Below are 27,530 nucleotides of genomic sequence, written 5' to 3'. Positions count from 1 at the left end.
TGGAGCTGGGACAGGGATGAGGCGAGTCTGGGACAGAGCGTGACTTGGTTTATGACTTTGTCACAGCCAAACTGCACAGAAGCGCACATTCAGAGCTGGACACGCACCGGGCACCTCTTCACTTCTGGAGAGACGTCACTCACTCGGCAACCCCTCCCACATGCAGCGGCCACACACATAGAGGAACAGCGCACCTGCAGCAGACACTCGACATTCACTCCTACAAAAGACTATTTTAAGGCTTGGAACGCATCATTGCTTTTTCCATTCATTGTAATGGGAAAAATCCATTCAGATTTCGAACAAATCGCTTCTCGAACGGCCGTCTGGAACGGACTGTGGTCCAGAACCCAGGTACCACTGTAATAACAACCACCACCAATGCACCATCGATTGTAAGGAATATAGTTTGTATTCTTGCAATTCAGTAGTTCAATAGTGATAAAACAATTTTAGTTTGTATGTAAGCATATCCATAATTCAATATTTTATTTTTATTAATGCATCCCTTAAGAAACATTGCATTTCTGGTGTAGGAAAAAGCACCTTTTTTTATTGAAATTCTGTAAAGTGTATTCCTTAAAACACATTTTAGTTGTTCTAACTTCACTATACATACTTTACAAACGCACATTTTACATGTGACCTTCACTCCACTGCGCGATTTCTTGTTGCTATGGCAACGAGCCGTCTCCTCGCCTTCACTGACAACTTCTCCGCGACAGGTAAGTAACAAGTATCTCTGGTAAGTTGACTTGAGTTTCCTCCTCCGGATGCTTTAACAGTTATCTGGAATCCATGGCGAGTCTTAGTGAACTGTAATTTGTCCCGGAAGTTATGAAGATTCCGGTTTACAAAGTCCAGAGCTCTGATTTAACGAGTTAGCGAGTTTAGCTCGATGCTAGCTTTAGCTACTTAGCAAGACTGAAGTAACATTCGTGTTTATAGTCGCCTGAACCGTAACTGTGTTGTCGATGTTTTGACGTCTCAAATATGATTCTAGTGACACACGAGCACTGTAATGCTAATTTTAGAAGTAAAAAGTTCAGGAAAACAATGCAATACGTTCTAATTCTATTTCGTGTAATGTTCTAATAAATCAGAGAGTTGTCAATTAAACTCTTCTTTCAAAATTTAATGGTTTAACTTTGGTTTTTGTTTTTTTTCAGAACTGTCCAAAATGAAGCTGTAGATCAGTCCAGCTTCTTGAGGGACTATTACCTCACCCCGTGAAGACTATTTTATCCTACAGTGGTGAATATAGCACAAAGAAGAAGAAGAAAATTGGTCTAATCCCTTCTCCTCTAAAGACATTGACATTGTCCTGCGACTGTATTGCAAAGTAAGCTCATTAAAATCAGTAATTTGTACACGTTTCTTTCACAGGAGATTTGAAATCACACTGAAGGTGAGGAGACCTCTATTCCTGCTTGTGTGCTGCTTGTGTGTCAACATTCAGATCCACTATAAATGCAGGAATAAAGAATGAAACATTTACGTGAGTAAAAGTGGATATGTAAATATCAACCTTTTTTTTTCAATTTTTATTTGTATTTTAGTCTGTATTTCCCTATTCCAGTGCTCATATCCTCCACACATACTCGACTAGTGTCAGCACTTTTATTGTAGTTAATTTTATATTGAGATTTGGATGGTTGCAGGTTGCAGTTTATTAGCTCCACAATGATTATGTCCTCAGGTTAAACATAATACTCTGTTCTAAATTATTGTATTCATGCTGTCCATGCTGTTAAATTGCATTTTAAACCTCTACATAACCAGTAATAAAAGTCTGGAGGTTATTGCTTGTGATGAATTCGGACAGGGTTTGAACCAAAGCCAGGGCGCAGGAGTGAGTGTAAAGGAGACAACAAAAAACACCTCAGTCGATGGAGGAAATTCAGTCGTCTAAAGAAGCCACTCAGGGAATTCAACTCAAATATATTTTTGTAGCTGACAGACTCGGCAGTCAAGGGTCATGGAAGAGCCACAAGTCTGAAGCAAAAGGTGCGTCATGTGGATGAAGACGCATCAAAATGGAGATGTGTCCTTTCTTGTATTCCTCAAACAAGTCATAAAAAATGCATACATTATATTTCCATAAACCCACACCCCTTAGGAAAATAAATCTCTGCTTGTTTTTCTTCTAATGACGAAGCATCTACTCATAAGATATCATGGTTAGCTAAGTGTCTCCCCCAAGAGGAAAGCAAGCGTCATTACCAGTAAACATGCTCCACAATATCTTCCTCAGTTCCCAATTTCTGTTCAATGCAAATCAGTTTTTTTCACTTTAAGACCGCAGGTGTTTTAACTGGCTTCAGTGACTGATCTATCAAAGAATATAGTGACCCTTTAAAGCCCTTAAAGGTTGTGCGAGCTTTGATCTCATGAATGCTCTTGAGCTTCCATGAATTAATGGACATGATCGAGAGTAACGGGGTATTTATCATCATGTTGTACAGCTGCTTCACCTTGACTTGGCAAATCTCTTTCACAATGCCTTTTAGATGTACTTACGCAGGTGAATTACTCACAGGTGATTAAAAACACATTAAATAACCGCTCTCTTCCCACACTCACAAATGTTAAACTCTCATTCATTTAATGTGTGAAAATTAAAGCCACTTCTGATGTTTCTCTCTGTCTTCTTAAACTTTTCCAAGGATGCATGTAGAGCCAGAGGTTGACACCCACAGATGAGACTTTTGTAGAGATCAGCGCCATGTTTGCCGCAAATCAAAAACCTCACGATGGGTCATCCCAGTCGAGTTTGAGAAACAAATCAAAGAGGAGTCTTTCGGAGAGGAAGAAGAAAGAGCAGGCGCCCGGTTCCTCTGGTGGTCAAGTGACGCTGCCTCCAATAGTCACGGAGCCGGCTTTCACTGCTTCGCCCGAGACGCTGTTCAATCCAGCCGGCATCCTTGAAAGTGCGAGGAGCGACGGAGCTGAGAAACTTCCTAGGCTCACTGACGGGAATAGAAAGGCTGCCACTAAAAATAAGTTGCGAAAACCTAGGAAGTTCAGCCTCAGCATCCCCATCAGACCTCCTGATGCCATTACATCACAGAGGTGAGCCCCGGACATGACTGCCCCGTGTCTCAGAGGCTGAAGACTTGAGTATTTTGATTATAATATAATCCAAGTGAAGAGTAAACATACTGTTCTGACGCGAGGAAAGAAAAGTTATGAGGTTCAGGGTAGGGGTTATGGTCTATGACAGGGATTAACTCCGTCTAAAAAGAGCAGAAAAGATGGGTTGGTTCCGAGGCTCATGGTGGCACTGGTTTCTGTCACTGTGTCGTTTGTTATTTCAGCCTGGACCAGAAAGTGCCAAGTCGGACCAGAAGACCTGCGGTGTTGAAAGATGATGGGGAAAACTTGGCAAATAAATATCCATTCAGTGGCAGAGATGTAGTTGAGATGTATGCCAAGAAGAACACTGAGGCGTTGAACCTTTATTACCTGAAGCAGATGGAAGGGGACTATTACAAGTACGTTTTTCCACTACCACACACGTGATGAAGCTCAGGGAGAGAAATATGGCTCATATTTGACTGATTATTTGGTGATGAAAAACATGTTTCACCAAGAACCCACTATTAAGGTTCCACTTTTCCTGTGTATTTTCAGACCCTATGACCTAAGAGTGGTCAACTCCTGTGAGGCTGGCGCAGAGCATTTCATTTTCTCCCCCAAAACGGTCATACATGTGTCAGGTGGGAGCTACGGAGACGTCATGACTTTAGAACAATGGCACAGAGAGTCCTCCATATGGAACTCATTGCAGGAAATAAAGCTCTTCCGACAATTTCGAGTCCAAAAAGCGTTTGATCGGTAAGTTAGGTGTTGTTTTCTTGTGCCTGCCTGAGCGCTGTTTGAACTCTGTGGCTTCAGGTGGCGCTGGAATGTGCGCAAGATTATTTTTGAGCGCAAGCGCGAACTACTGGATGGGATACTGCTTGTGGCTGTTCCCCAGTACAGGATGGGCTTGCAACTCTTGTCCGGGTAAGTCAAATAGTCTTGAACGTTCTGAGGCTCTTATAGGGATAAACTTGGGGTGTGGTGTTGGTCGAGTGGTCATTAGTCTCTGAGGCTTTAAGACCCCTCTTGCAGGAGATGTTCTTTCAAGCTCCTGCAGGCCTGCCTTGGTTTTGGGGTCCAAGTGATCTTTGACTTGTCAAACCAGATCTATAGTCCTGAACTGGCAGCCAAAATGAGTTTCCACAGCGTGGTGGGACTCTTTCTCAGTGATACGATCAGAGATCAGTCATCTGGAAGTGACTCAAAGTAGAACCCATCCATGCCACTTGCACAGCAGCAGAAATAAGTGGCATCTCTTTAGGATCCTTAATGACGTCCTCCATGTGAGGTACTCCGGATAACTAGGAAGAGCCCCCAATTTGAAGAGTCTGTGTCTCTCAGTTGACCTGGGAATGCTTCGGTATTCCCTCAGGAGGATGTTACTACTGCAGTGAGGGAGTGAAGTCAGGGACGCCTCTGTGACCTGACCTCACATGTGCATAGATGATGGTGGTGGATGGATGAATCCATCTGCAGTGTAGTTCTTCGTTCTGCAGCCTCACAACAACACATCTGAATCTTAAAACAGCCAACAGCCACCAATGATTTACAGTTAAAAATGCAACACAAAAGGTGGAAATAAAACAGACTGTGCGGAATAAATCGCAAACCACCTACATCAGTGACATGTTCAGGAGCTTTAACTGGGCACCATCCAGCCTGGGCATCAGTGAGCAAGGATTGGAGTCTGCAGAGACACTCACTACTTGTGACCCATCTACTGCACATTACAGTGGCACAGTGTGGGCGGTGGGATTAAATAACCAATATAGTAAAAACAGCAGGCAGAAAATCAGTGGGCGACAACAGAAAATTTTAAACGCCAAAAATGAAAAAATGAACGCTGTTTCGAAATGGGAACAAGTATTAAATAGTAAAAGCAAATTAAAATAATTTGTCTTCTGTCTTACTCTTGGCAGCCCTCGGGTCTTTGCTCAGACACTCTCTTTTTTGTGAGACCAACATTAAAATATTTTCACTTTCATGGTTTTGTCATCCGCAGAGTCCTTGTAGAACTCAGTGAAACACACTGGCTTCCTCTGCATGAGTCAACGCCGTACACACTGCAGGATTTTAAAAACATGTTGTTGGCGAAGAATCAAGAGTGTCTTCAGATGGTGTTGAAAGTAACACAAAAGCGCACAGTCATCCTAAACAGAGTATGAAGCTGATCTTTCCTTTGGTGTTTCAAGGTCTCAAGGCAAACTGTCCGTCAGAAGTTTCCTGCTGTTTCTTCATTCTTCGCAGGTCAGAGAAGATATTTACTCCATCCATAAAGAGCTGCTGCTGCACATTGAATACTCGAAAAGGCCACAGAAATGCTTCATTCCCATTCACCGGTGTCTGGGTCATCAGCTGGATCTGCAGAAGCAGCTCGCCGACGTGAAGAGCGTTTTACGGAAACTGGGCAGCTTCGGCATGCTCATCAATCACATGATCCTGCAGGGTCTCCTCACTTTGTTCAAAAAAGATTTGACCAATTTCCTCAATTATGATTTCAAGGTGATTCACGTGCATTCATTACACAACTTAACATTTACATTAAAAGTGTATTATAAAGTGCAAAGCTAAGTTTAAGCTAGTATCTGTAGCTGAACATTTGGGGGTTCAGTTAACAACAGTCAATGAAAAACTTGTGGGGAATGGAACGCAGTTTCCACATGTGAATGTTCATTAAAATCACTTTTCTTTCAGACGCTAGAGAGTCCATTTCAAACTGAGCTGTGTTTTGACACCAGTGGTCAGTTAGCAGTAGACCCACCAGTGCGTCTGTTCCAGGAAGCCCTCAGTGAAGCTCTCCTGAGCATCAGGGACTCTATTTGTCAGGTGAACATTGGTTTTTATTTGCTTAACCCTGTTGTGTGTTTGGGCTGCTCTTTGGGGCAGCTTGACCCTGGAAGCATTTGATCAATACTTCTGAACTGAAAGCACGCTTTTTCTCCAGCATTTTTTCAAGTCTCAACACCCATGTCTTGAGAGTCTAGGATCTTTGTAACAATTTTTCTTACTGTTACTGTTTGTCTAAATCCCATTGAAGGTCAGGAAAATGTTTAAAGACTTTACTAACCCCTTGATCACTTCACAACATCGACCTCTTTCCTCTTTAAATGTCTCTTTAATCTGGAGGCTGTTTTACCCTTGTTCTACCTGGCATGGCTGAGTCGTACAATTGACAAGATACCCACTTAAAGTGCCCAATAATTTCTTAGTTAAATTTGTTCACCGAGTAGCTCATTTCGCTCCAGTTTTACTTTCGTTTTTCTACAGATGTGTGAGGACTGTGGGCTCTTCCTGAACAAGGTTGTCGGTGACCTCAACTATGACTTTGAAAAGGACCCTATTCATGACTTCCTCCCTCCTTCATGTCCGACTGAAGCAGGTGTGTTTTTCTACAATTGAGGAAGAACCAATTAACCCCTTTTTTATGGAGTGATTTTCTACATTTTGGTTGATGGTCTCACGTCTTTTTAAATTAATTTCCTCTGCCCTAGTTTTCCTCACCTGCTTTCTCTCTGAAATCCGTTTCAAGCTTTTACTTCAAAGATGACCACTAAATGTACTGTTAAATGAATTTTTCATCATATTCTGACTGATGGCCTTCTAGAGGAAGACGAGGGCAGTGACGAATCAAAAGACCTCAAAAGGATTTGCTGCTGGATGTGGATGAAAGAGGAGCCAAATGTCCGGCTCGTCCTGTCAAAGAAGATCGGGGATTCTGTGGAGGGCGACAGAGTGCACAGCTGCTACTACCCTATAACTAAAGAGCAGCTCCTGTGGCATATCGGTGCCAACGACCTGTCAGGTCAAGTGCAGCTGGAGCAGGCTGTGCTCATGCAGGTTTGTCTTCAACTGCCTCCAAATAAGGAAAAAACAAAAGCCATTTAACTGTTCTGTTTTATGCAGAAAGCTCAATTAGATGTGCAGCAGCTGTGTCGGAGCTACAGTTGGTTAAGTGAGACAAATGTGCTGCTTCAGAAATGGAATGAGACCTCTGCGAGCATTCAGCCAGCCTCTGTATATGAAGAACACATCAAGGCAGTTTGGGAGTGGGTCGAACGAGTCAATACAGTGGACTCCTACATCTCAAACGCCACCCAGTTATTCACCATCAATTGTATCCACTTGAAGGAAAATATAGGTAAGTAGGTTCTTAAGAGTCTATCACTTTCAGTCATGAATGGGAAATATGTCTTAATAATGTGCTGAATTTGACTTGTAATTATTGAAAGATGTTAAATATAATTCTGCTCCCTGTCTCTCATTTCATCCAACACCAATAGTTATAAGATCATCATGTTGCTGCTCTCAACATTGGTTTTGGATTTAAGTTTTTCATATGTGTATTTTAGTCGCTACTACGCACCACGTAGAACGGGCTGTGAAGAAACATGTTCTAGCATGACAAGGGGTATAAAATCACAAACCCAGCTGATGATGAAAACAATGTAGTTGTTTATTGATGATTTTATTCTACCCCGTTTCATAGTTCTCATCAATGATGATGCCTCATAACACTCCAAGAACCTTGTACTAATTGCTGATATTTATTTTACATAGAATTCTTTATTGGGTTTTGATGAGCTGCTTAAGATCCTTGCAATATTAATGTCAACTCTGACTGATGACTGGAATGAATTCAACAGAATGAAATCATCTGCAAAATGAATTCCTGGAGACGTCTCCTACCCAGCAGGGTTGACACATCACAATATTAAAATTAATGACTGTTACTCATCTTATTATTTTAAAACGTGAGCCTCACATAAACCACAGTTGAATAAGAGCTTTAATCATTCTTTCTTTGCAGTTGAGCAGCTGAACGCCAACATAGTGGAGGTGCAGCAGCACATCCGTAGACAGATCAAACAGCACTCAAAGAGTCTCAAATCTGTCCTGGAAAAACTGATAGTTGACCTCACAGCTGAGCCGCAAGACTTGGAAGCCTTTTCAGCGTATGCTAGAATGGTAAGACTTCTCATCTGTTCAGTACAGAACTGTGTAGATGGCAGGAGTCTGTAGACTTAGATTTGAAGGTCCCACACCGCTCTCTGCAGGTTATTGTATTTTTTTCTTCTGCAAACGGATCAGAATCAAACATGGTGGTCTGTCTGTCCTCAGGTAAAGGAGTCGGTAAGAACAATGCCTGACTTGAAGAAACGTTTAGAGTACATCCAAGCCCTCCGAGACAACCTTTGCAAAAAGAGGCAGATGACTGAGGATGAAGTGACGTTGGAACAAGAGGTCTGCCTACATTGAGGTTCGCTTGGAGCTCATTTTTAAAGCTTGTTTGTGTGCTCTAGACTCTCGCTGCCTGGACTCGGCTTGTTGTCCTCATGAAACGAGCTAATGACGACGTGTCTCAACGTCTTCCGTCCATGTTGGGCAAGATGAAAATTATGTTCCGATTTCTGGTCAGTGATGTCAAGCGGGTGGTCTCGCGGGCCACCTCCGGGTCATTCCTTGTTCCCACCAACAATCCAAAAGAGATGATTTCGGAGCTGGGCCACATGTGTGCTCAGGTAGAGACGATGAAGGCAGAGCTGGAGCAGCTGAGCTGGAATAATGAAAAACTGCAGGGTGAGGAAGGAGTGATGCTGAGCCCTTGTGTAAAAACCTTGTGCATGGGATTTTGATAATTCCTTACCATAAATAAATAGCGGGGCAGGAGAAACTGTTGAATATGTTGTTGATGACAAACAAGAAAGTCAACAATTTCACCTGCACTTGGTGGAACTCATGCCGACTACTACAGTTGCTGTTTCATGCCTTTCTTTAGGAGTTCCCCTGGACTTGTCTGCTGTGACGGTGGGTTGTCTGAAAGTCCAGGCACGAAAGGATCTGTGGGAGCTGATAGCCTCTCACAAATCATGGCTCCAAGACTGGAAAAAGGAAATGTTTAGCAAGGTACTTCAACACCGTTGAGCTCTTCAAAGTGAAGATGATCGTGTCTTTCACCATGAGTCACCCTCACCGTTTCATGCTTCTTAGGTGACAATACCGGATGTTGAAGAGAAGATTAAAGCATGGCAGCGGCAAGCCACAGAATTAGCAGACATCATATCCACCGATGATGTCATGCTCCAAATGATTTTGGAAAAAATGGACAGCTTGCGCTGTCAGCTCACAGTCCTGGCTAAACTTCAGGACCCTATGCTCAAGCAGAAGCATTTTAGAGCTGTTTTCAATGGTGAGGAAAACATCCCACCACAGACAGTGGTGCAACTCTAACATGACTTTCATTTGGCAGGAATGGGTCTCGCGAGTGTCCCAGAGAAGATTACTGTTGGGGAGCTGCTGTGCCAAAGGCCTGAGGTTCATCATTACTTAATCATGAAGGTTGGGACTCTGCAATATCACAGAGGTTTGGAGCTGACCACACTCATTCAATGAGTTTTAATTCCGAGTCACCCGCAGACATGCAAGGAGGCAAAATCAGAGTTTAACATCGAGCAGACGCTGCACAGTCTGGCAAAGAAATGGAAAGACAAGCTGTTCCAGCTGGATAATTTTGCTGTTCCTGTTTGGCATCTTGCTGAGGAAAATGAAACAAGAGAACACGAGCTTGGCACATTCACAAACACCCATTCTTCCCTACACACGTCTTTGGATGATGAGCGGTACATAATTCTAGGTAAGATGGATGTTAAGTGGGTCTGGATGCTTTGTTGTGAGACCTGTTACTTGTGGTGTTCTGTGTACTTGTTGCAATGGCTTTTGTGTTTAGCAATGCAAAAATTAATAATAAACAAATAACACACAGCATATAACCAACTCACTAAAATAAATAAACTTGCATGCGACTGTGGCGTACAAGTGATTTGACCCCTGCAACAAAAGATTCATTCCTGTTCATGGTGCTTCGATTCGTGGAAGTGGTTTTGATGATTCAATGCTGCGTTTTCTGAAGTCTTGTGAAATGCGCAGCTTTGCTAGTTTTGAATGTTTATTCATTTATTCAGGTCTGGATGTTCTCATTGTGGAGGTAGATCACGATTTGATGACGTTGTCAACAATCTTGGAGTCACCACACAGTGCTGACATCAGATCCGAAGTGGAAGACTGGATACGCTTACTGCAAGAGCTCGGTAAGCCTGTTGTTTCTTGCATGTGCGCGTGTATTGCTGGAAGTCCTAAACATCCATTTATTTGCTCCTCCCCTTTAGATCTGTTGTTTGACTTACTGGAACAATTCCAGACAAAATGGACACTTCTGAAGAAGCTGTTCAGTGAAAGCACTTTCCATGTTGACACAACAGCTCTGGTAATCGAACCGACCCTCTTGTGTGTCATGTCCTAGCCTCGTTGAAGAGGAAGCCTAATTTGTTTTCTCCGGCTTTTACAGCAAAAAGCATTTAAACCAGTTGATGAGGACTTTAATAAGTTGGCTCATCGCTTAATTGGCCACCCTCGAGTGTTGCACCTCATTGACATCAGGATGAATAATGAACGAGGCCTGGAGCTGAGCGAGATACTGCTTAAGGACATCTCCACAATGGAGGCCATTGCCAATCAGATTTCGGACGTCGAGAATTCCCTTTGCGAACATTATCCTCGACTCTGGTTCTTAAGTGAAAGGGAACTATTACAGCTGCTCTCTTTCCACCCAACACCAGCCACCTTGCTGCCTTTTGTGCGCAGACTGTTTCAAGGCGTCCAGTGGCTCAACGTCGACTGCAAAACTTGTCACGAGGAATCGAGAATATGCAGCGGCATGTGTGATAGCTTCAAGCAGATGACTGTGCTGGGAGTATATGGCGGTCTTCATGAGCACATGGCGTTTGTTACCTTCTTGGAACCACATCCTAATCCACTAGAGTGGTTCGCTATCTTCGAAGATGAGTTGAAGATGTCCTTGAAACGACTCATTATACAATGTGCTGCTGTACACAGACAACTTGCACAGTCCATCTCAAGCCTTAAAGATGCCCTTCTCCCAACTGGTGAAAGGAAGAGAGATGCCCTGCCCATGCTTGACTTGCTTTCCAAATATCCTCTGCAGTGCATTCTAATAGCAGAGGAGGCAAAGTGGCGCGAGGTTGCCTTACAGGCTTTTAAAGACTCAAATTCAGGGTGTTTAAAAAACATAAAAGAGGTCATGCTGGACAAACTTAAATTGCTTGGTGCATCAATTAGAGATCGACTTACAGAAAAGGAATCTGAATTGTCCAAGTACACAGTGATGTGTTTACGGGCTCTTGTTCTCCTCGCAATGAAGCATGTGCAACAACTCTCTCAACTTTTGAAGGTGAAATGTGACCATGAGTCATCTTTCGAGTGGTCGAGTTTCATGAAGTACTCAGTAAACTCTGAAGAACAGAATGCAGAGGGACATGGGGGCCAACCTTGTTATGTGGATGTCCTGGGTCACCGGTTGCATCATGGTTATGAGTACTTTGGGCCCAACGATTGGCTCATGTTCCATACTCCATCCACAGATCGAGCAATCATTGGCATTGTCCTTGCTCTCACTGTCTATAGAAGTGGGTTTGTGAATGGCCAGTTAATGTCTGGAAAAAGCAAAACTGTGGTCCACTTGGGCAAAATGCTTGGGCGACCGGTTGTTGTCATGCAGTGCTGCCCCAGCCAGAAGCCAAGGCTCATCCATCAAATGCTCTATGGAGCTCTATCGACCGGGGCGTGGCTTGTGCTGGACTGCATTGATCTGCTAACTTTAGAAATCCAGTCGACCTTGGCTCAGCATCTGCATGACATTCACAAGACTTTCATGACGTTCATGAGTGGGAAAACTCAAGACTTGGCAGAGAAGAAAACTAATGTCAGTGAGAATGCCGATTCGTCTGATGATTTCAATTGTCGAATGATTCTTGCAGGAAGACGCCTGTCTGCTAGTTTAAGCTTTGGATGTGTTCTCATCACTTCAAAGATATGCACGTTAGAAACCTCTCAAAGTCTCAGATTTTCAACGAGACCAGTCGCATTAGCTCACCCAGATTTGAGGATAATTGCGGAGGTTACGCTGACGTCCTATGGATTCACAGAGGCCAGGTTGCTGAGCCATTACCTTGTGTCTCTCTTCAGCCTGGCCAAAGATTGTCTCTGCCTCCCGACATTTCTACTGGGTGACAATGGTGGACAACATGTTGTTCTGAGAAAGGTTATTTCTGCCTCAGAGAAGTACTTAAGAGAGAGCATCTTGGAAGTTGTTTCTAATACGTCCCAGGAATCTGTGGATCACAACTCGGCTGTTGATCCAGAGGAGACAAAGGAGTTGTTTAAGTGGTGCAACTCACATTTCTCAGTCAGACAAGGAGTCATAGAAGAGATGGCGATCGTCAAAGCACTTGTTGCTGTTCTGTCACCGCTCTTTGATTCCGCCGAGGCAGCGTCCAAGTTCAACACCATTTTCAAGGATGTGTTTCCAGTTGCCTGCCAACTTCCTCTGATTCACAAAGGTATCGAGGAAGAAGAAAATGAAAAACTCAAGGCGGCAATTACAGAAACGTTGCAACGAATGCGCTTGCACTGTGATGAAGAAATCCTGTGCAATGCTCTCAAACTTTATCAATCCTTGAAGTACTCGCACTCAGTCATGCTAGTTGGACTGTCTGGAAGTGGAAAGACAACTTGCTACCAGGCTTTAGCTCGAGCTCTCAATACCCTTGTCACGCGAGGAGGAGAATATGTTGCTGAATATTCAAGCGAGGAGTCCAACATCAAGTCACATGATAGCATTTCAGGGTCCACATGGAGCTTCGCCAATATCACAGTCTTATATCCCAATGCCCTGTCTCTGGAAGAGATGTTCGGCTGCTACTGTGAAGTACAAGGTTGGCTGGAAGGTGCTATCGTGAAAATCTTACGGGATTCAGAAAGACATGAAAGCGCAAATTTCATCATGTCTTGCACAAGCAAGATTGACAGAAGGCCTGTAGTGAAATGGCTTGTGATGGATGGAGACTCTGTTGGACACCCCAGCTGGTTTGACTGCTTGAGCACGATGAACAACATGGAAAAGCCCTTTTACTTCATATCCTCTGGAGAAATTCTTGAACCATCGCAATCGCACTTTAAATTGCTCATGGAAATGACTGATCTGAGTGATGCTTGTCCCTCCTCAGTGGCTAAAGCTAGTGTTGTTTATTTTACACAAACCGATTTCTGGAAAGCTGTGTGGACGAGTGCAGCTCGGAACATCTCAGATGAGCACAGAATCGACCAAGGGATTTTAAAAATGTGGGATAGTTTGGTAGAAGACCTGTTCTCCAAAACACTTCAGTTGCTAAGCAAACATTCGATTTCCAAGAAAGCCAGGTCCTGCAAGAGGTCCTCGAATGGAATGACAGAAGTCCTGTCATTTATCCGCATTCTCTCCGCCTTTGTGGAGCATTTTGGAAACGAATTCAAACAAAATGAAGGAACCAAAAAGTGCCAGAAAGGTATTTCACGAATGATTCAATTAGTTAAACTTAAGCAGGGAACAGTTTTAATTGTTTGTTTTTTTTCCTCACTAGTGACAGAAAGGTATGAAGCTGGTACGTGTGCAACAGGTGCAAAGATGAAAGAGCTTTTTGTCCTTGCTTACATTTGGGGGTTTGGTGGCCACCTCCATCCACGGTGAGATTCAAAACATGTTTTGGTTTTATTGGTTTCTTTGTTGTTGATGTCTGCTAAATGTCTTCATCACTTTAGCCACTGGCCACAGTTTGATGCGATTGCTCGGCAACTTTTACTTGAAAGCCGATACAAATTTGCTGTGCCGGATAATGGCACCGTATTTGAGCACTTTTTTAGCTTTGATAGCGACGTAAATCCCAAGAACACACTGTTGACAAACGCCGTCACGCCCAAGGTTTGTATTCTTCAGGTTAAATACTTGTAGGGGTTAGACAATGACTAACAAAATGAAGTCTTTCTTTTGTAGTATCGAAAGTACTCTTTCATCCTGGACCTGATGCTGGAGGCAAACCAGCCGATCATGCTCGCAGGGGAGCCAGGGTCAGGAAAAACCTCCTTGTGCAACGGTCTGCTGTCCTTTGAAAAGCCTCATATTAGACTGCATGCTAATCAGAATCTAGGTTTTAGAGATTTGCGCACAATTTTAAATGCCCTCAGTTGCCAGCCACCAATAGAGGAAACCATGAAAGATTCAAGAATGATTCTCTTTGTGGATGACTTGCATGAAGTCAAGTGTGGTGAGTCAATGAAGTGCACCAAGTCATTGTGTCAATTCAACAAGCAGCGTGTGTTCATTCTAATCTCTTTTTTTGTAGATTTGTTTGGGAAAATGTCGATGACTCTTGAGACACTACGACAGAGTATTTCACAAGGGGAAATCGTGACATTTGATGGCTATCAGTTTAAGGTATTAAGTCCTGGAATGATCCAGTACATGTCCACCTGTCGTGTTTTTGAACTGGACAGTGAGCACAGCAGCGTGCTGTCCCCTCGGCTTTCACGACTTTTCTCCATCTTCACGCTCCCCAGCCTGACCATCGACATCATTTTTTCCATTCACTCTCCGCGGCTGGAACACTGGATTAAAGACATGCCTGAAATCTCTAACATCACTGACATGTCAAGTTGTATCGTGAATGCGACTGTGGACGTATACCATGCGGTGTGCAACATTTTTCAGCCCACACCGCAGACACCGTTTTGCATGTTCTCCCATCATGACCTTCAGAAGGTGTTCCAAGGAATGTGCTTGTGGCAGCCGAATGCTGTGGCGACCATCCAGAAGAAAACCTGTATCGAGGAGTATTTACTTCCTCTTTTGAATGAGCCAGACGTGGTGGAGCTTAATGTTGTGCACCTCTGGGCGCATGAATGTATGCGCACCTTTGGCGATCGCTTGTGCTCTGAGGATGAATTCAAAATTCTCGAGTCGCTCATCGCTGATACAGTGGAAAAGCACTTTCGAATTAGTGTTGTGGATGACTTGCATTCCGTCACTTTGAATTTTTCTTTGAGGACATCCTCGACGGTGGACACTCTGCCAACAGTCACAGCAAATAACTTCTGGCTTGGCAGTGATCTAGATGGACCAAGTGTTGAGCAAGTAACACCGTTACCTGAGCTGTCGTACAAGAGTAAAGACTCTACAGTCACAGAGGAGACCCAGCAAGTCCAGAGTTCTGTGAAGACAACCACAACAGATCTCCCCCATGAATCAGAGATTCATCACCAGATAGAGTGTGTAATGGACAAGCTTGTGTTTGGACCTAGGCTGTCGGTGTTCCTCAATTCAATGCATCGACAAAACGCTTTTGAACATGGATGCCGTTATCAGCAACTAGACCTGGACGATCTAGTCAAGCAGTTTTCCGCCTTCATGGACAGGTCTGAGGATGCGTCTGGACACATTACCTCAAAATACATTGTCCACAGACAGAGGATTCTTCAGCTGGTACGTATTCTGAAGGCTCTGGTGGTACCAGGGGGACATGGCATCCTGATTGGGTCCGAACACGGCACAGGCCGCAAAACCACCTTGCGCTTTGCTGCCGACATAACCGGCTGCACACTGATAGAGATCGACTCGAAGAATGAAAACAACCTGCTGGATGTCCTGCGAGAAGCTGGGAACCAGGCCAGATTGGATGACAGTCATGTTTTCATCATGGTTCATGAGGATGTGAGCTCCTCTGTGAGGGATGAACTGCTGGTGGCGATTGCTGACCGATCATACGCCGGACCAAATACCGATGAGATTCTGAGCAGCATCACCAGAATGACGGCAGCCAAAAACTCCAAAAGATCACTACTGAAAAACTGGATATTCGAGAGGTAAGAGGCAGTAACTGAATCATCAGAAACACACAGCCCTGTCCTGTTTTGATGATGTTTTTTATTTAACAAGGTATGCGACCCAGATGCATGGCCACGTACATGTCTTCCTTTTGATGCCCTTTGCGATGCCAGAAAGCAGAAGTGTGAGTGTGAGAAGTTGTTGCTACATATTTCATGTCACCACAATTAAATACACATTTTTTTCTTGGATAAATCTCAACACATTGGGAAGTACATATGTATTTCTGTTTATATAATCAGCAAGTTGTACTGTTGGATCCTCTTTAACATATTTAATGATTTGTCACTTTGTATAATATCAGTCCAACTATGTTTTTCAGATGCAAACCCAAATAAGCAGAGCCTTGAGACTCAGCTTCTTGGTTGAAGTGTTTCCACCCTGGTCCCACGAGTCACTTGTAGAAGTGGCCACTCACCATTTGAAATCTACTCTCCAGAAGTGTAAGTCCATTGGTGCATTGATGTAGCATCATCCTCTCAGTCTTCTCAAGATATTTCCTCTTCAAATTATCTTTCAGTCAGTGCCGGTAGCTTGCTCCCGAGCTTAGCTTTGTCCATGGCAGAAATCCACCAGTCTGCTTCCCGGTATTCATCTGTGTTCCTCAGTGTTCAACCTTTTTGCCCTCGGACATATTTGGAATTTATTTCGCACTTCAATTTCCTGTGTCAACGTCTGCATCAGCAACAGCAAGGCCAAATAAACAGGTAAGGCTACTTCATTTGGTGTTTCTTTGGAACAGACATCAATTTCTGATGGTGATTTAAATGGCAGACGACTGAAGTGCAGCATTTAAAGGTTTATTTTGATATCTTGTGTTCAGCAATGACATCTTGTCATTTGTGATTGGACTTGAAACAGAAACATGTTGCCAATCCACAATTCACATCACATCACTTGTGAGGTTAATCTCAAACCGTTTATTATCCAGTGAGTGACGGGAATGCTTGCTCCTCAGGTCTATTTTGGCTGATGTTTAATGTTTTCGGTTATACTAGCTGATAGCAGTGGCTGCTCTCTGAACTTACTCGCTCACTTGCTCACCTTTATCGGCCCCTTTGGGATGCGAAGAACACCAAGAAGTTGTCTGAGTTGGGTTATTTTGGCTTTGGGATCATGGATACCTACAAACCCAGAATGCTCCCTGTCAATAAAATTATTTATTTTGCCCTCATGTAGTATCTAAACAAGTGAAAGGTCAACCTATATGTCTTTCAGAATTTCTAATGTCATGTGTTGCTTGAACGCCTTGAGCAACATGGCAGTGCGGTACAAGCAGGACCTGTTCAAGCTGCAGGAGAAGGTTGCTGAGATGCAGGAGGTTGGTGGAAATCTTCAAGAGAAATATAGAAGATGAAATCTTCTAATTCAGTCTGTGCATAAATGACTATTTGCACCTTTTTCTGCAGCTTGACAAACAGCTTTCTAGGAGTGTGGCATGTAAGACGGCTGTCTACATGGAGGCGAAGAAAAAATGTGAACACAAAGAAGTCAAGCTGCGTGAGCTGGAGAGGAAAATCAGTTATCGTCAAGTCGAGGTGAGCGTTTCTGTCTGACATTAATGTTACCGTGTTGCTATGGTCTCCACTGAGGGATACTTCAGTCACAGCAGCAATATTATTTTTCCCAGGTTAAGAATATTTTCTACTCCAATCAAAAGCTTCTGAAGTGTCTAAATCCGGCTGATCTGGAGGAGGTGCGTCACTACAGAGATCCACCTGATGGTGTGGTTAAAATCATGGATGCCATTTGTCTGCTGTTTAATCGTCCTCCAGGCTGGGAAAGTGCTAAACAGCTTCTTGGACATCCAGATATTTTCCAGGTATATTCCAGGGAAAACCTGTAGTGGTACACAAGTTTGTGTTTCATGTGTTGGTTATGTTGTTGTTCTTCTTCAGGAATTAGAATATTTTGACCGTTATTCTCTGACAAACGAGCAACTACACACGCTCAAGCACATTGTTCGGAGCCCCACGTTTGTCCCAGAGACTGTGCGAGAAGTTAGCAAGGCTTGTGAGTCCTTGTGCCGCTGGGTCCGGGCGGTGTATGAATGTTGCTGTATGCAGCACCTGATGTACCTCAAGCAGCAGGTGGAGCTGCTCGCCGAAGAGGCTCAAGATCAGCTGGACATGGCAAAGAGGGACGAGGAGAACCTGCACCGCTGTCTTCAGGAGGCCAAGCGTCAGTCAGATTGTGTGCAGAAGGCACTAAAGAGGCTTCTTCTGGAGCTTCACGGGGTTGAACAAATTGAACGAGAGGCTGCCGAGGTCATCACTCAACTGGAGACACATTACAGCTACTGGAGGGCTCAACATCAGGCAAGTTCGAACAGGAGTTATATATGTAAATATTTACTGTATAACAGTTGTTTTGTTTTCTCAACAGGAAGTAGAGTTGAACAAACAATGTGTACCCGGAGATGCTCTCATCCTGGCTGCAATCATCTCTTATTTAGGCCCCTTTGGACCTGATATACACAGAGAACTCCTGGTGAAGTGGAAGCAACTTTGCCAGACAGGAGAGATTGACCCAGACCCCCAAGACCCGAGGAGCTCTCTGTTTAGAACTCGAGATGTAGAGCCTCATCAGAGACCACTTGGCTTCCCCATCCAAGTTTCAGAGAGATTGGAGCAGCCTCTGGGTCTGGTGCTCAGCATGAATGAGTTGCAGATGCACAACACCTCGTACGACAGACTGGTGGTGAAGCTTTTGTTCTGGAGTTGCAGTTGCGAGTGGGTCCAGCGCTGGTATCTGCTGGCAAACATCCAGCATCACCTCAAGATAAGCTCTCAAAAATGCATTTTCACAGGCAAGTCTGATGGGAAATGTACTTTGTTTATGGTCCTCTTAACCGATTTTAGGTTTTCTGCAACACAAGTATCCAATGCATGTGTTAATTTGTGTGTTTAAATATGTTTACCAGAGGACAATGCAAGCCTAGAAGAAGAGTTGGAATGTAATCTAGTGGTGTCCGCTGATGACCCACGGCTGCTGGACAAGCTGGACAACGCTGCTCTAACAGGTCAGCCTATTATGCTGAATGAGATGTTTAGATTTTTATAAACTTGTCTGTTTACAGGCTTGCGTGTGCTAGTTACTAATGTGGAACGTGCTGAACCAAGCCCAGAGTTTCTGGCCAAGCTAGTGCGCCCTCTAGATAGTCGCCAGCCAGGGTTGAAGCGAAACATTAAACTCAGCCATCCCAAGTTCTGCCTTTTCCTCAGCACTAATCTCCCCGTCACAATGTTTAAAAGCGGTAAGTCACCAACGCCAACTTTATGAGGAGGAAGAAAAAGCATTATTTTTTGTTTACCAATCTTTTTGCCCCTCAGCGATCCATTCCTCTATCTTGGCACTGGTTTATGTTGTTGACCTTTCTATGGGCTCAGAAGAGATTCAGGAAGTGATGCTGTCAAAGCTGCTGCACTCCCAGTGCAAAAATCTGCTGATTCAGCATCTGCACCAGCAAAATGAGAAGCTGTTGCTGCAGAGGAAAATCAACAAAGAGGAGGTAATTCGCTTGTCAGTCATGTGTGGATCACAGTCCACATTTATTTTGCCCTTGACATTGAAACATTTATTTTTGATCAAAGAACTTTTGTGCTTACAGTTCTAAAGACATTCTTTCCTTCAACCTTAACCCTCACTGATTAGTTTAGCCTTATTTCCTTTTATTAAGTGTTTTATACAAGAAACGGATTCATTTGTGATCATCTTAAGTGATGGAGAAAAGTCTTTTTTATTTCGTTAAATTAGATTAGACTGCCTTTTTTCTTAACAATGGCACAATGGTTAGCACTGCTGCCTCTCAGCAAGAAGGTTCAGGGTATGCCTGCGTGGGTTTTCTCTGGGTACTCCACCCACAGCCCAAGGTTTTTTGGACACTGTAAAATTGTAAGTGTGCTTGTGTGTGTGCATGGTGTGTGTACCCTGCGATAGACTGGCGAGCTGTCTAGGGTCTATTCCTGTCTCTCCCTCATTGACCGCTGGGATAGGCTCCGGCACTCTCGCAACCCTGAACAGGACTAAGCGGTGGTTAACTGAAGTTCTATGTATGGATGTATGTATATTTTGAAGTAGCTGATCAAAATATGGATCAACAAATGCTAGTGTGCAGCTATAAACATTTTTCTCACAGATGCTTTCACTCAGTCATGTCACTGTGTGTCCTCAGGATTCCCTCATGGACCACATTCTGCATTCCAGCCCTCGGAAGCTTCTTAAAAATAGTTTTCTTCCTCGCTTGACTTTAAGCAAGAATGTCCTGAAGAGGCTGGAAACGGAGATGGAGCTGAATGCTAATGTGCTGGAGTACCACAAGTTGCTGCTGCACGCCCCTCACCAGCTGACGCAGCTGGCGGCCGCCCTCTACAACGCGCTGCAGGATTTGTCCCACCTATCTTCGGATTACTACTTTTCTTTGGCCACGTTTATCAAAACAATGCATGAAGCTTACCTGGAGGAAGAGAGACCATTTGTATCGTTTGCGACTGGAATGGTTCCTGAAGATCTGATTCCTGAGGTCACAAACTACATGCTTGTTAAAATGCTAGAACAGTACCGACCTTGCATTCTCCAAAACCACACGCCTGTTCTGAAGCTGCTTATGTCTTTAGTACTGCTCCAGCAGAATCAAGTCTGCTCACCTGCTGAGAAGGCCGTCTTCCTCATGGGTCTTAAAGATATTTCAACCTCTGCACCTGCAACTGAGTCTACTTCTGAGTCATCTACCGCACTGCCAAGCTGGATAGCTCCTCAAATCCATGGAGAGCTCTATTGCCTTGAAGGAATACCAGCATTCAAAGGGTTGACTGAATCAGTCAGTGTCGCTCCCTGCCAGTGGGAGCAGTACCTGAACCGTCCAGCCGCCACGCTAGCTGAAGCTTGTCCCTGTCATACTCATGCACATCTGTCCTTGATACAGCGAGCCCTTCTCTGGAAGACAATCCACCCGGACCGTCTGGAGGAGCTGGGTGATGCTTTGATTGCACACCAGCTCTGCACACCAGGACAGAGAGTCGGGACCGATGTGCCTTTCTGTGGAAACCCGCTTGGTCTCCAAAGACTTCTTCTTCAGCATGATGGACCAATCATTGTTATGTCTCCTGTTCACCGTGAGGATGAGTGGACAAGCATTCCGCCCCTCAGATTAATCCAAGAACTGGCCTGCTGTACTGCCGAGACAGATAAGGCACTTACATTTGCATTCATCGTGCGTTTTTTTTAAATATTGTGAGTAGTAATTTTAACTGTGCTCTGATGCAGGTGAAAGCAATATCTTATAATGGACTGTGCGACAAAGACTTCACCCTCTCAACCCTCGACGAAGCAGCCAGGGATCGACGCTGGTTGGTTGTTAGTGATTGCAACTTCCTGGAGCGATGGGATGGAAAAGTCAATGCACGCATCAATGAGCTTGTGTCGTCCGTACAAGGTAAGCATCCGAACAAATCCACGAGCAGTTGGTATTTCAGAAAATGGGAAAGGAATTCACAATTGTTCTTAGATTAATATTTTTTTTAGAAGAAGCTGCTGTGGTGAAATAAAGAAGAAAAAGTTCCATCAGTGGTTCCCAAACGTACTATTCCTTGCACATATTTTTGGATCTGGTCGGTTTGTGTCGTGTATATTCATGTTCATGTTCTGTGTTGGGGATTAGTTTTGTCAGTGTAAAATGAAATGATAGATACAATTTTGGATTTATTTATTTATTGCTATTTTTATATTTATTTTTACCTTTAAAAATAAATGAAGTGAAAATAAATGGAAAAAATGAATTTAAAAAAATGAAATATTTCCCTTGTAAAGCCTAATCATTTGATAGAAATCATTTTTCCTGTCCATGTTAGGCTTTGTCATCATAAACAAACCGATACCTGAATACCAGGCAGCATGAAGAATCACTCATTTTGGGAACCACTGATGTTAATATGTTGTTGCTGTCTGATCATCTGGTTTTCAATACCTTTATGTTTCTCCACATCTGCAATAAAGCTACAGTCCATGGAATTAAACTGAAGCAAAAATTCCGCCTTTGGTTTGTATCTGAAGAAAATGCTACGTCCTCTCTACCCGGTAGGTTGTTTTTAAGCCGTTACTGTCTCTGTTGCTTGTGTTTGTGGTGCACTTGTCTAACCAATATTCATGCTGTTAGTGGAAGTGAGGTTAAACGCCCTGCCGCTGGTTTGCGACTCGGCTGGGAGTGTGAAGGAGGAGCTGATGTGCTCCCTTCAGCAGATGTCCATCATTCAGAAAAAAACCTTGTCAGGTCGTACCACAGATATTATGGAGCTTATTCTCCACTCTCTCGTCTTCCACTCCGTCCTGCTTCAAAGACAGAAATATATGTGTCCAAAGAAGATGTATCACTGGTAAGCACTGGTACCCTTTCTCAACTTTAATACCATAACAATTGAGTGTGTTCATCGCAGGAGCCTGGACGACCTTCTGACGTTAGTGAACGCAATCCTAAATATTGTATGTCACTGCCATGACAAGAAGAAGGCCTTGCAATATGTAGCTGGTACGTGAGACTTTAAGTTTAAACAGATGTTGGTTGGTTGTTTGGCTGATCAAACCTTTGTTCTTTCAGTCAACCTTGTGCATGGTGGTCATGTGCTGGAATCTGCTGATTTAGAGGTGATGGAGAACACTGCTAAAGCTTGCTTCTTAATGCTACCACTGGTGGACACTGGACCACACCTTCTCACCAAAGTGTTCTCCAGATCTGATCGCTTCGGTAAACAAAACCCTTTTGTCTGCCTTTTTGCAATCCAACCAGTTTGACTTGTAATGCACCACTATATGCCATTGTCCTATCATCGAACATGGCTCTGTCGAAGGTGTCCGTATTTGGAGAAACTGAAATTTTAGATACCATCACTGGGGTCTATGGTCTATGCCATATCCAAGTAAAAGGCTGTGTTGATGAATCTTGGCCCATGTGGCTGTCTGTAAAAGTTCTGAAGTGACTGTCAGTTCTTTTGCCCCATTTTTTTCCTTCAGCCTAATTTACAATAAACTCAAAGGAACAGCAGGTGGCACTAGCACGCCGCAGTTTTTTGGCTGGTTTTTCTTTTACCTTTCCTCTTCCACAGAAGGACCGATCCTTCATTAGATTTGTAGGTCCAGATGGTAATCTGTGGCGCCACATACATGTAATAATCAGTTTCGTTTCGTTTTCAACACTGTGTGAAAATGTAGGAATCCGTTCATCTGTTTTTGAGTTCTCATGTAAACAGACAAAGGGTTGCATCACCTGATTCAGTATTTTTGTGTCCAAATGTCAACTGTATTTCACATTTACCTTCTCGTTAAATATTGCTGATGTGTTCTGTCTATTCCCAGATTTTTCAGAACTTCTTGAAGTTTTGGACAAGTCTTTTTCATCTTCAAGCACCAGTGATTGCACCATGTTGGGCATAGGTGCTGACGCCGTGGTCGAGATCACCAAGATCAAATGCCAAAAAATGAACAAGCTACTCCACGATACTCAGACCTTTGGAGGGATAACACGTCGCTCTGGCCCTGAGTTGGCAACTGTCCTGCCCGACTACTTCAACACCACTATAAGATTGCACGCACTGCATAACTCCCTCAAGCAGAAGAACTGCACGATAGTTGCTAATTTAGGAGCGGTTTTTCAGAGTCCACTTCAAGACTTCATCCTGGCTGAGTGGAATGATCTTATTGATCGGGTGTCTTCGCATCTCACCGAGCTCCAGCAGCTCTTTCAGTACAGAACACTGACCTTGGCTTCCCTTTTCAAGTTTGCGGACCTGGCTCGTCTGGAGAGGAAGGCCCAGTTGCTCGGGGGTTACCTGTGGCACGAAAACACTTCAGATCCCCGCGGTGCTTACCGTCTGTCCGCCTTTAAGAATGCCAGAGGCTTCCTGGTGGCTATGAAGAGACAGACAGCTCAGATAAATCGCACAAATGTCAGCGATGTTTCACTACACTTTGAGGTAAAACCGTCGGATTTGACCATTTTTGTTTGTCATTTAAGATACATTTTCATCCTATCCACATTAATACAATCTAATAACGCTCATGCACACAACTGACCTCTTCTATACAACTATCTCTACATGGATCTGTTGAGCTGAGCCAAACAACAAGATCTAAATTAGCATTTGGACAAGAACATCACTTGTAATAATCCTTTCAATTTCGTTTCATGAAACTGAAGCCAAAATCATAGCATTTGTCCTTACAGGTGTCTTCTTCGTCATATCTCTGTGTGGCTGATTGTGTACTTTTGTAATGCAGGTGGTTCCTGAACCCTACCCTTCCACATTTCTCCCAGATGCCGTGTTTCTATCTGGCCTGGAAATACGTGGGGCAACGTGGGATAAAAAAGCCGGAGCGCTCGAGTGCACCCTCCACCCCGAGGCCGCCCCAATGCCTCTTGTTTGTGTCACAGCTCAAGTCAAGGAGACACAAGTGAAACCCGGAAACTCTAGACGGAAGCAACCGCCTTCCTTACCTGTTTACCACTGTCCACTCTACCTGGAAGAGCGTGACTGTGGCATTGAGGGACTGTCTGATGTGAACATTGTTACGACTCTGCCCCTTAAGTCCAAGCTAAGTCCTGTGATGTGTAGCTTAAAAAGGGTGAGGCTTGTAAGCAAACTCTAGTGGAGCTCCAGAATGGAGAGGACTTCTGTGAGGCGGTAGGCACTGCTGTTTGAGATGGAGGAGAACCTGCTTTATTACAGCACAGTCGTTCGGCAAAATAGTGTGAATGCAACCTCTTTTATTCATTGATCTAATTGAATGCATTTTTTCTATGCCTATCGTCAGAAACACTTTCTGTCCCTGTGTTTTCAGGTTAAAGCTTGCTATTTATTTCCGTTTTATGTTGGGAGTTATGTCATTATATTTTTTGTGAAACTAGATATTTTAATCTCATGGGAAAGAGCTATGGCAACCTTTGCTGTGATTTCCCACTCAGCACTGATCCAACAAGAATGAGGTTAAGGTTAAGATTTGAGGAAGTGAAGAAACTTTGCTGAAGCTACAAGATGAATCTAATGTCAGTGTTTGCATGATGTTTGATTTTGACTTCTCTGTGGCTTTTAATGAAGTCCCTCTGTTGTCTATATGAAGTCATGATTTTAATCCCACCACAGATGATCTATTATAAAACTATACTTCAATGCTGCTGTCAGTCTACTCATTGGTTTTGTGTCTGCTGGTGAATGAGTGAGTTGATAAAATGGTTAGAGCTGTGTGTTTTAGTATCATCTAAATTGTCGTTTTTTTTTCTCTCCAGGTAACATGGACCGACACCATTATGAAACCTTCGAGAAGTTTGGCAACGATACGTTTCTTTTGCACCTGGACAACGGAAGAGCGTGCGTATTTGTGCTCCACATTTCCACATTTGATTATTGATTCATTTTCTGTCTTGCAGATTTGGACGTCATTCCAAAGATGAACCATCCATTTTAGCTCCACTGCGGCAGTGTTGCAGGTTCAAACTGATTTATTGAAACTGCAAATCAACTCTAAATCGATTTACTGAGCTGTAATCTTGATCCACTCCCCTCTTCGCTCTAGGATTCGGCGTTCCACCTGGAAACGCCTGCATCTTCTATCCCTGCAGAATTACCGTCTGAGCGACGTAATGAGAGCGTCACTGTCGCATGACCCTCTGCACCGCATCGCCCCTCTGCTGTCCGAGCCGCATCTGACCGCTCTGGACCGGCGCTTGAAAACAGCGCTGGAAACTTTAGACGGATGTCTGGAGCAGTGGGGCGAGCAGAAGGTCGTGTATGATGACCTCACAGACATGAAAGACTTTGCCTCATGAGTCATATTGACATTGATGATGTTAGTAATGTGATGAGGAATGTTTAATTTGCCAGGAAAATAGAGTAATATATTTATTTTAAGTTTAATTAACTTCCTATTGTGTGATGATGAATTATGATACAAGAATATTGAAGATATAATTCATGTATTTTACTCTACGCACACTTACTTTTTAAATAAATATGTACAAATCATACATTTTTCCATTATCGATCATGTTTCCATAGGTTCTTTAGTTGTTTCTCCTGAGTTTTCCTTCACCAAGTCTGTGTGGTCAGCTGAACACAAAAAAGTCCATGTTCTATTATTAGTTCTTCAGAGTTTCTCCCTCAGGTGTTGGTCGATGTCACAGCCAGTTGGCCGGCTCTCGCTCCTCTGTCTTCTTTTTCTTTCAGAGTTCTCATCAATAATTGAAACAGTTGCTCATATCGATGGCAGCTGCTACGCTCTCTCCCTTCTCCACTGCTCGCCCACTCGTTCCACCAAAACTTCTGATGGCGAAAAAAGTATAACAGCATATCAGCTGTTGTCAGATAAGTTTGGACGGTTTTCAACTTGAAGACAGCAACGGTTTTGCGTGAAGACACTGGGGGAATTATCTGCAGAAGTTTGACAGTGAATGCTGACCTCTTTTCTTTCTAACTTGGATTTGTCTTTTTGCTAGCTTATTCTGGTAAAGTGCTCGCCATGTCTGGACAAAGCAGTGACCAGTTGCATCGATCAACTTTAAATGTCTATTCCGTGAGTAGGAAACTGGAGTTTGGATTGTATGATTGCTTTCTACTCTTAAATAACTCTTTGATTTCATGCAGAATTTAATGGAGCATTTTAACCCGGGCTTGCAGACGCTTGTCGCTCTTGGAAATAGTTATGTCAAAGCTTTTCAAGGTGAGACTGGCTTCTGTTTGATTATGACTTATTTCAGAAATACTTCATTTTCCCAATGTTTGTGAGAGTGCTCAGTTATCACGCAGCAAAGGTTTGAATGAGGTCAACCGGACTAGTAATAGTCGAAGAAAACTTGTTTCAGTTTTGAAAAAGAAATATTTTCCCAAATACTTCACTTCCTATGTACAACAGAAAAGTTTTTTTTCACCTTTTAATTTAGAATTTGATCCCTAGACTCCTGCATATTCGTATTCAACTGTTTCCCAAAATAGTTGGGACGCCTCTTCCTTGAAGGCAAAGTACTTCAAAAAGTATGCGAAGATAGTTCTTCCACAGAGAGAATGGTGTTGTCCTCCCTTCTGAAATGTCATTTCTGTCTTCTCATGCGTGTGTCTTTGCAGCATTAGCGTCTTCCAGCGAGGCCTACTTCAGTTTTGTGGCAAAGATGGGCGACCAGGCTCTACACACGCTGTCCTCTCGCTCTCTGGGTGAGCACCTGTGAAAATAGAATCCCTATTGAAGGCTCTCTCAGACCGAAAGGCTCAAGAAGTACAGGCACTGATGATGATACTATTGATTATTATTTCACCTGTCCGCTCGAGTTCCTGCATGTATTGTCCTTGAGCGTATCGATGCATGCATAAGTGCATATTTTCCCTCTCTACACTTTCACCGGTGGCCCTGATGAGGCCGGAGCTACATTGTCCGCGTTTAATTAGCCGTCCACATTCCCCCACACTCCCTAACTGCAGCACGTGGCTGCGCAAACATGGCAAACCGAGAAGGTCACAGAGCCATAATGAGCTGGATGAAGTTTCGCTCAGTAAATAAAGGATGAGCAGCCTGTACTTTAATTCCTGGGTTTGACCAGCGTGCGCACAGTCTCCACGAAGGGCTTCCAGGAGCTCTCAGTGATGTGCCCGCCATCTTTCTGAAGAATCCGATGTGAAATAAGCAGTGTCTTGTTAAATAT

At 43.6% G+C, this 27,530-nt stretch overlaps 2 protein-coding genes across 7 annotated transcripts in view; both read left to right on the top strand.

The window, feature by feature from the left end:
- Positions 1-592: 592 nt before the first annotated feature.
- LOC128753325 (dynein heavy chain domain-containing protein 1) lies at positions 593-25,329 on the top strand. Of its 6 annotated transcripts, XM_053854909.1 has the most exons (48): positions 593-1,254; positions 1,387-1,498; positions 1,826-2,007; positions 2,667-3,072; positions 3,318-3,494; positions 3,634-3,837; positions 3,898-4,008; positions 5,087-5,243; positions 5,332-5,586; positions 5,779-5,910; positions 6,352-6,463; positions 6,689-6,921; positions 6,988-7,222; positions 7,892-8,049; positions 8,203-8,325; positions 8,385-8,661; positions 8,861-8,988; positions 9,073-9,271; positions 9,332-9,420; positions 9,499-9,715; positions 10,044-10,169; positions 10,248-10,345; positions 10,427-13,481; positions 13,557-13,659; positions 13,735-13,894; positions 13,967-14,237; positions 14,316-15,831; positions 15,905-15,983; positions 16,176-16,296; positions 16,374-16,560; positions 17,072-17,174; positions 17,263-17,391; positions 17,484-17,675; positions 17,752-18,171; positions 18,239-18,662; positions 18,777-18,875; positions 18,933-19,109; positions 19,186-19,364; positions 20,028-21,044; positions 21,119-21,287; positions 21,848-21,928; positions 22,008-22,224; positions 22,285-22,376; positions 22,446-22,592; positions 23,201-23,817; positions 24,122-25,057; positions 25,128-25,209; positions 25,269-25,329. In XM_053854909.1, exons 4-46 carry the CDS (start codon positions 2,726-2,728, stop codon positions 24,488-24,490), a joined length of 13,302 nt encoding a protein of 4,433 aa, XP_053710884.1. In that variant the 5' UTR covers positions 593-1,254; positions 1,387-1,498; positions 1,826-2,007; positions 2,667-2,725; the 3' UTR covers positions 24,491-25,057; positions 25,128-25,209; positions 25,269-25,329. The 6 variants fall into 6 exon arrangements, with proteins under 6 accessions (XP_053710884.1, XP_053710888.1, XP_053710883.1 ...); XM_053854913.1 differs by having other exon boundaries at positions 593-1,498; positions 15,905-15,977; XM_053854908.1 differs by lacking the exon at positions 1,826-2,007 and having other exon boundaries at positions 593-1,498.
- A 344-nt stretch (positions 25,330-25,673) lies between these two features.
- The window catches only part of baiap2l2b (BAR/IMD domain containing adaptor protein 2 like 2b), an 8,584-nt gene continuing 6,727 nt past the window's right edge, over positions 25,674-27,530 (top strand). The window contains exons 1-3 of the mRNA XM_053854916.1: positions 25,674-26,410; positions 26,482-26,557; positions 26,959-27,045. The gene's annotated coding sequence lies outside the window, so the exon portion shown is untranslated. The remainder of the gene's footprint in view (positions 26,411-26,481; positions 26,558-26,958; positions 27,046-27,530) is intronic.

The sequence above is a fragment of the Synchiropus splendidus genome, chromosome 2 (genome assembly GCF_027744825.2).
Source record: "Synchiropus splendidus isolate RoL2022-P1 chromosome 2, RoL_Sspl_1.0, whole genome shotgun sequence".
In the NCBI taxonomy this organism is placed as follows: Eukaryota; Metazoa; Chordata; class Actinopteri; order Syngnathiformes; family Callionymidae; genus Synchiropus; species Synchiropus splendidus.
The sequence above is the reverse complement of the archived record's forward strand: the minus strand, read 5'-3'. Positions and strand labels throughout refer to the sequence as shown.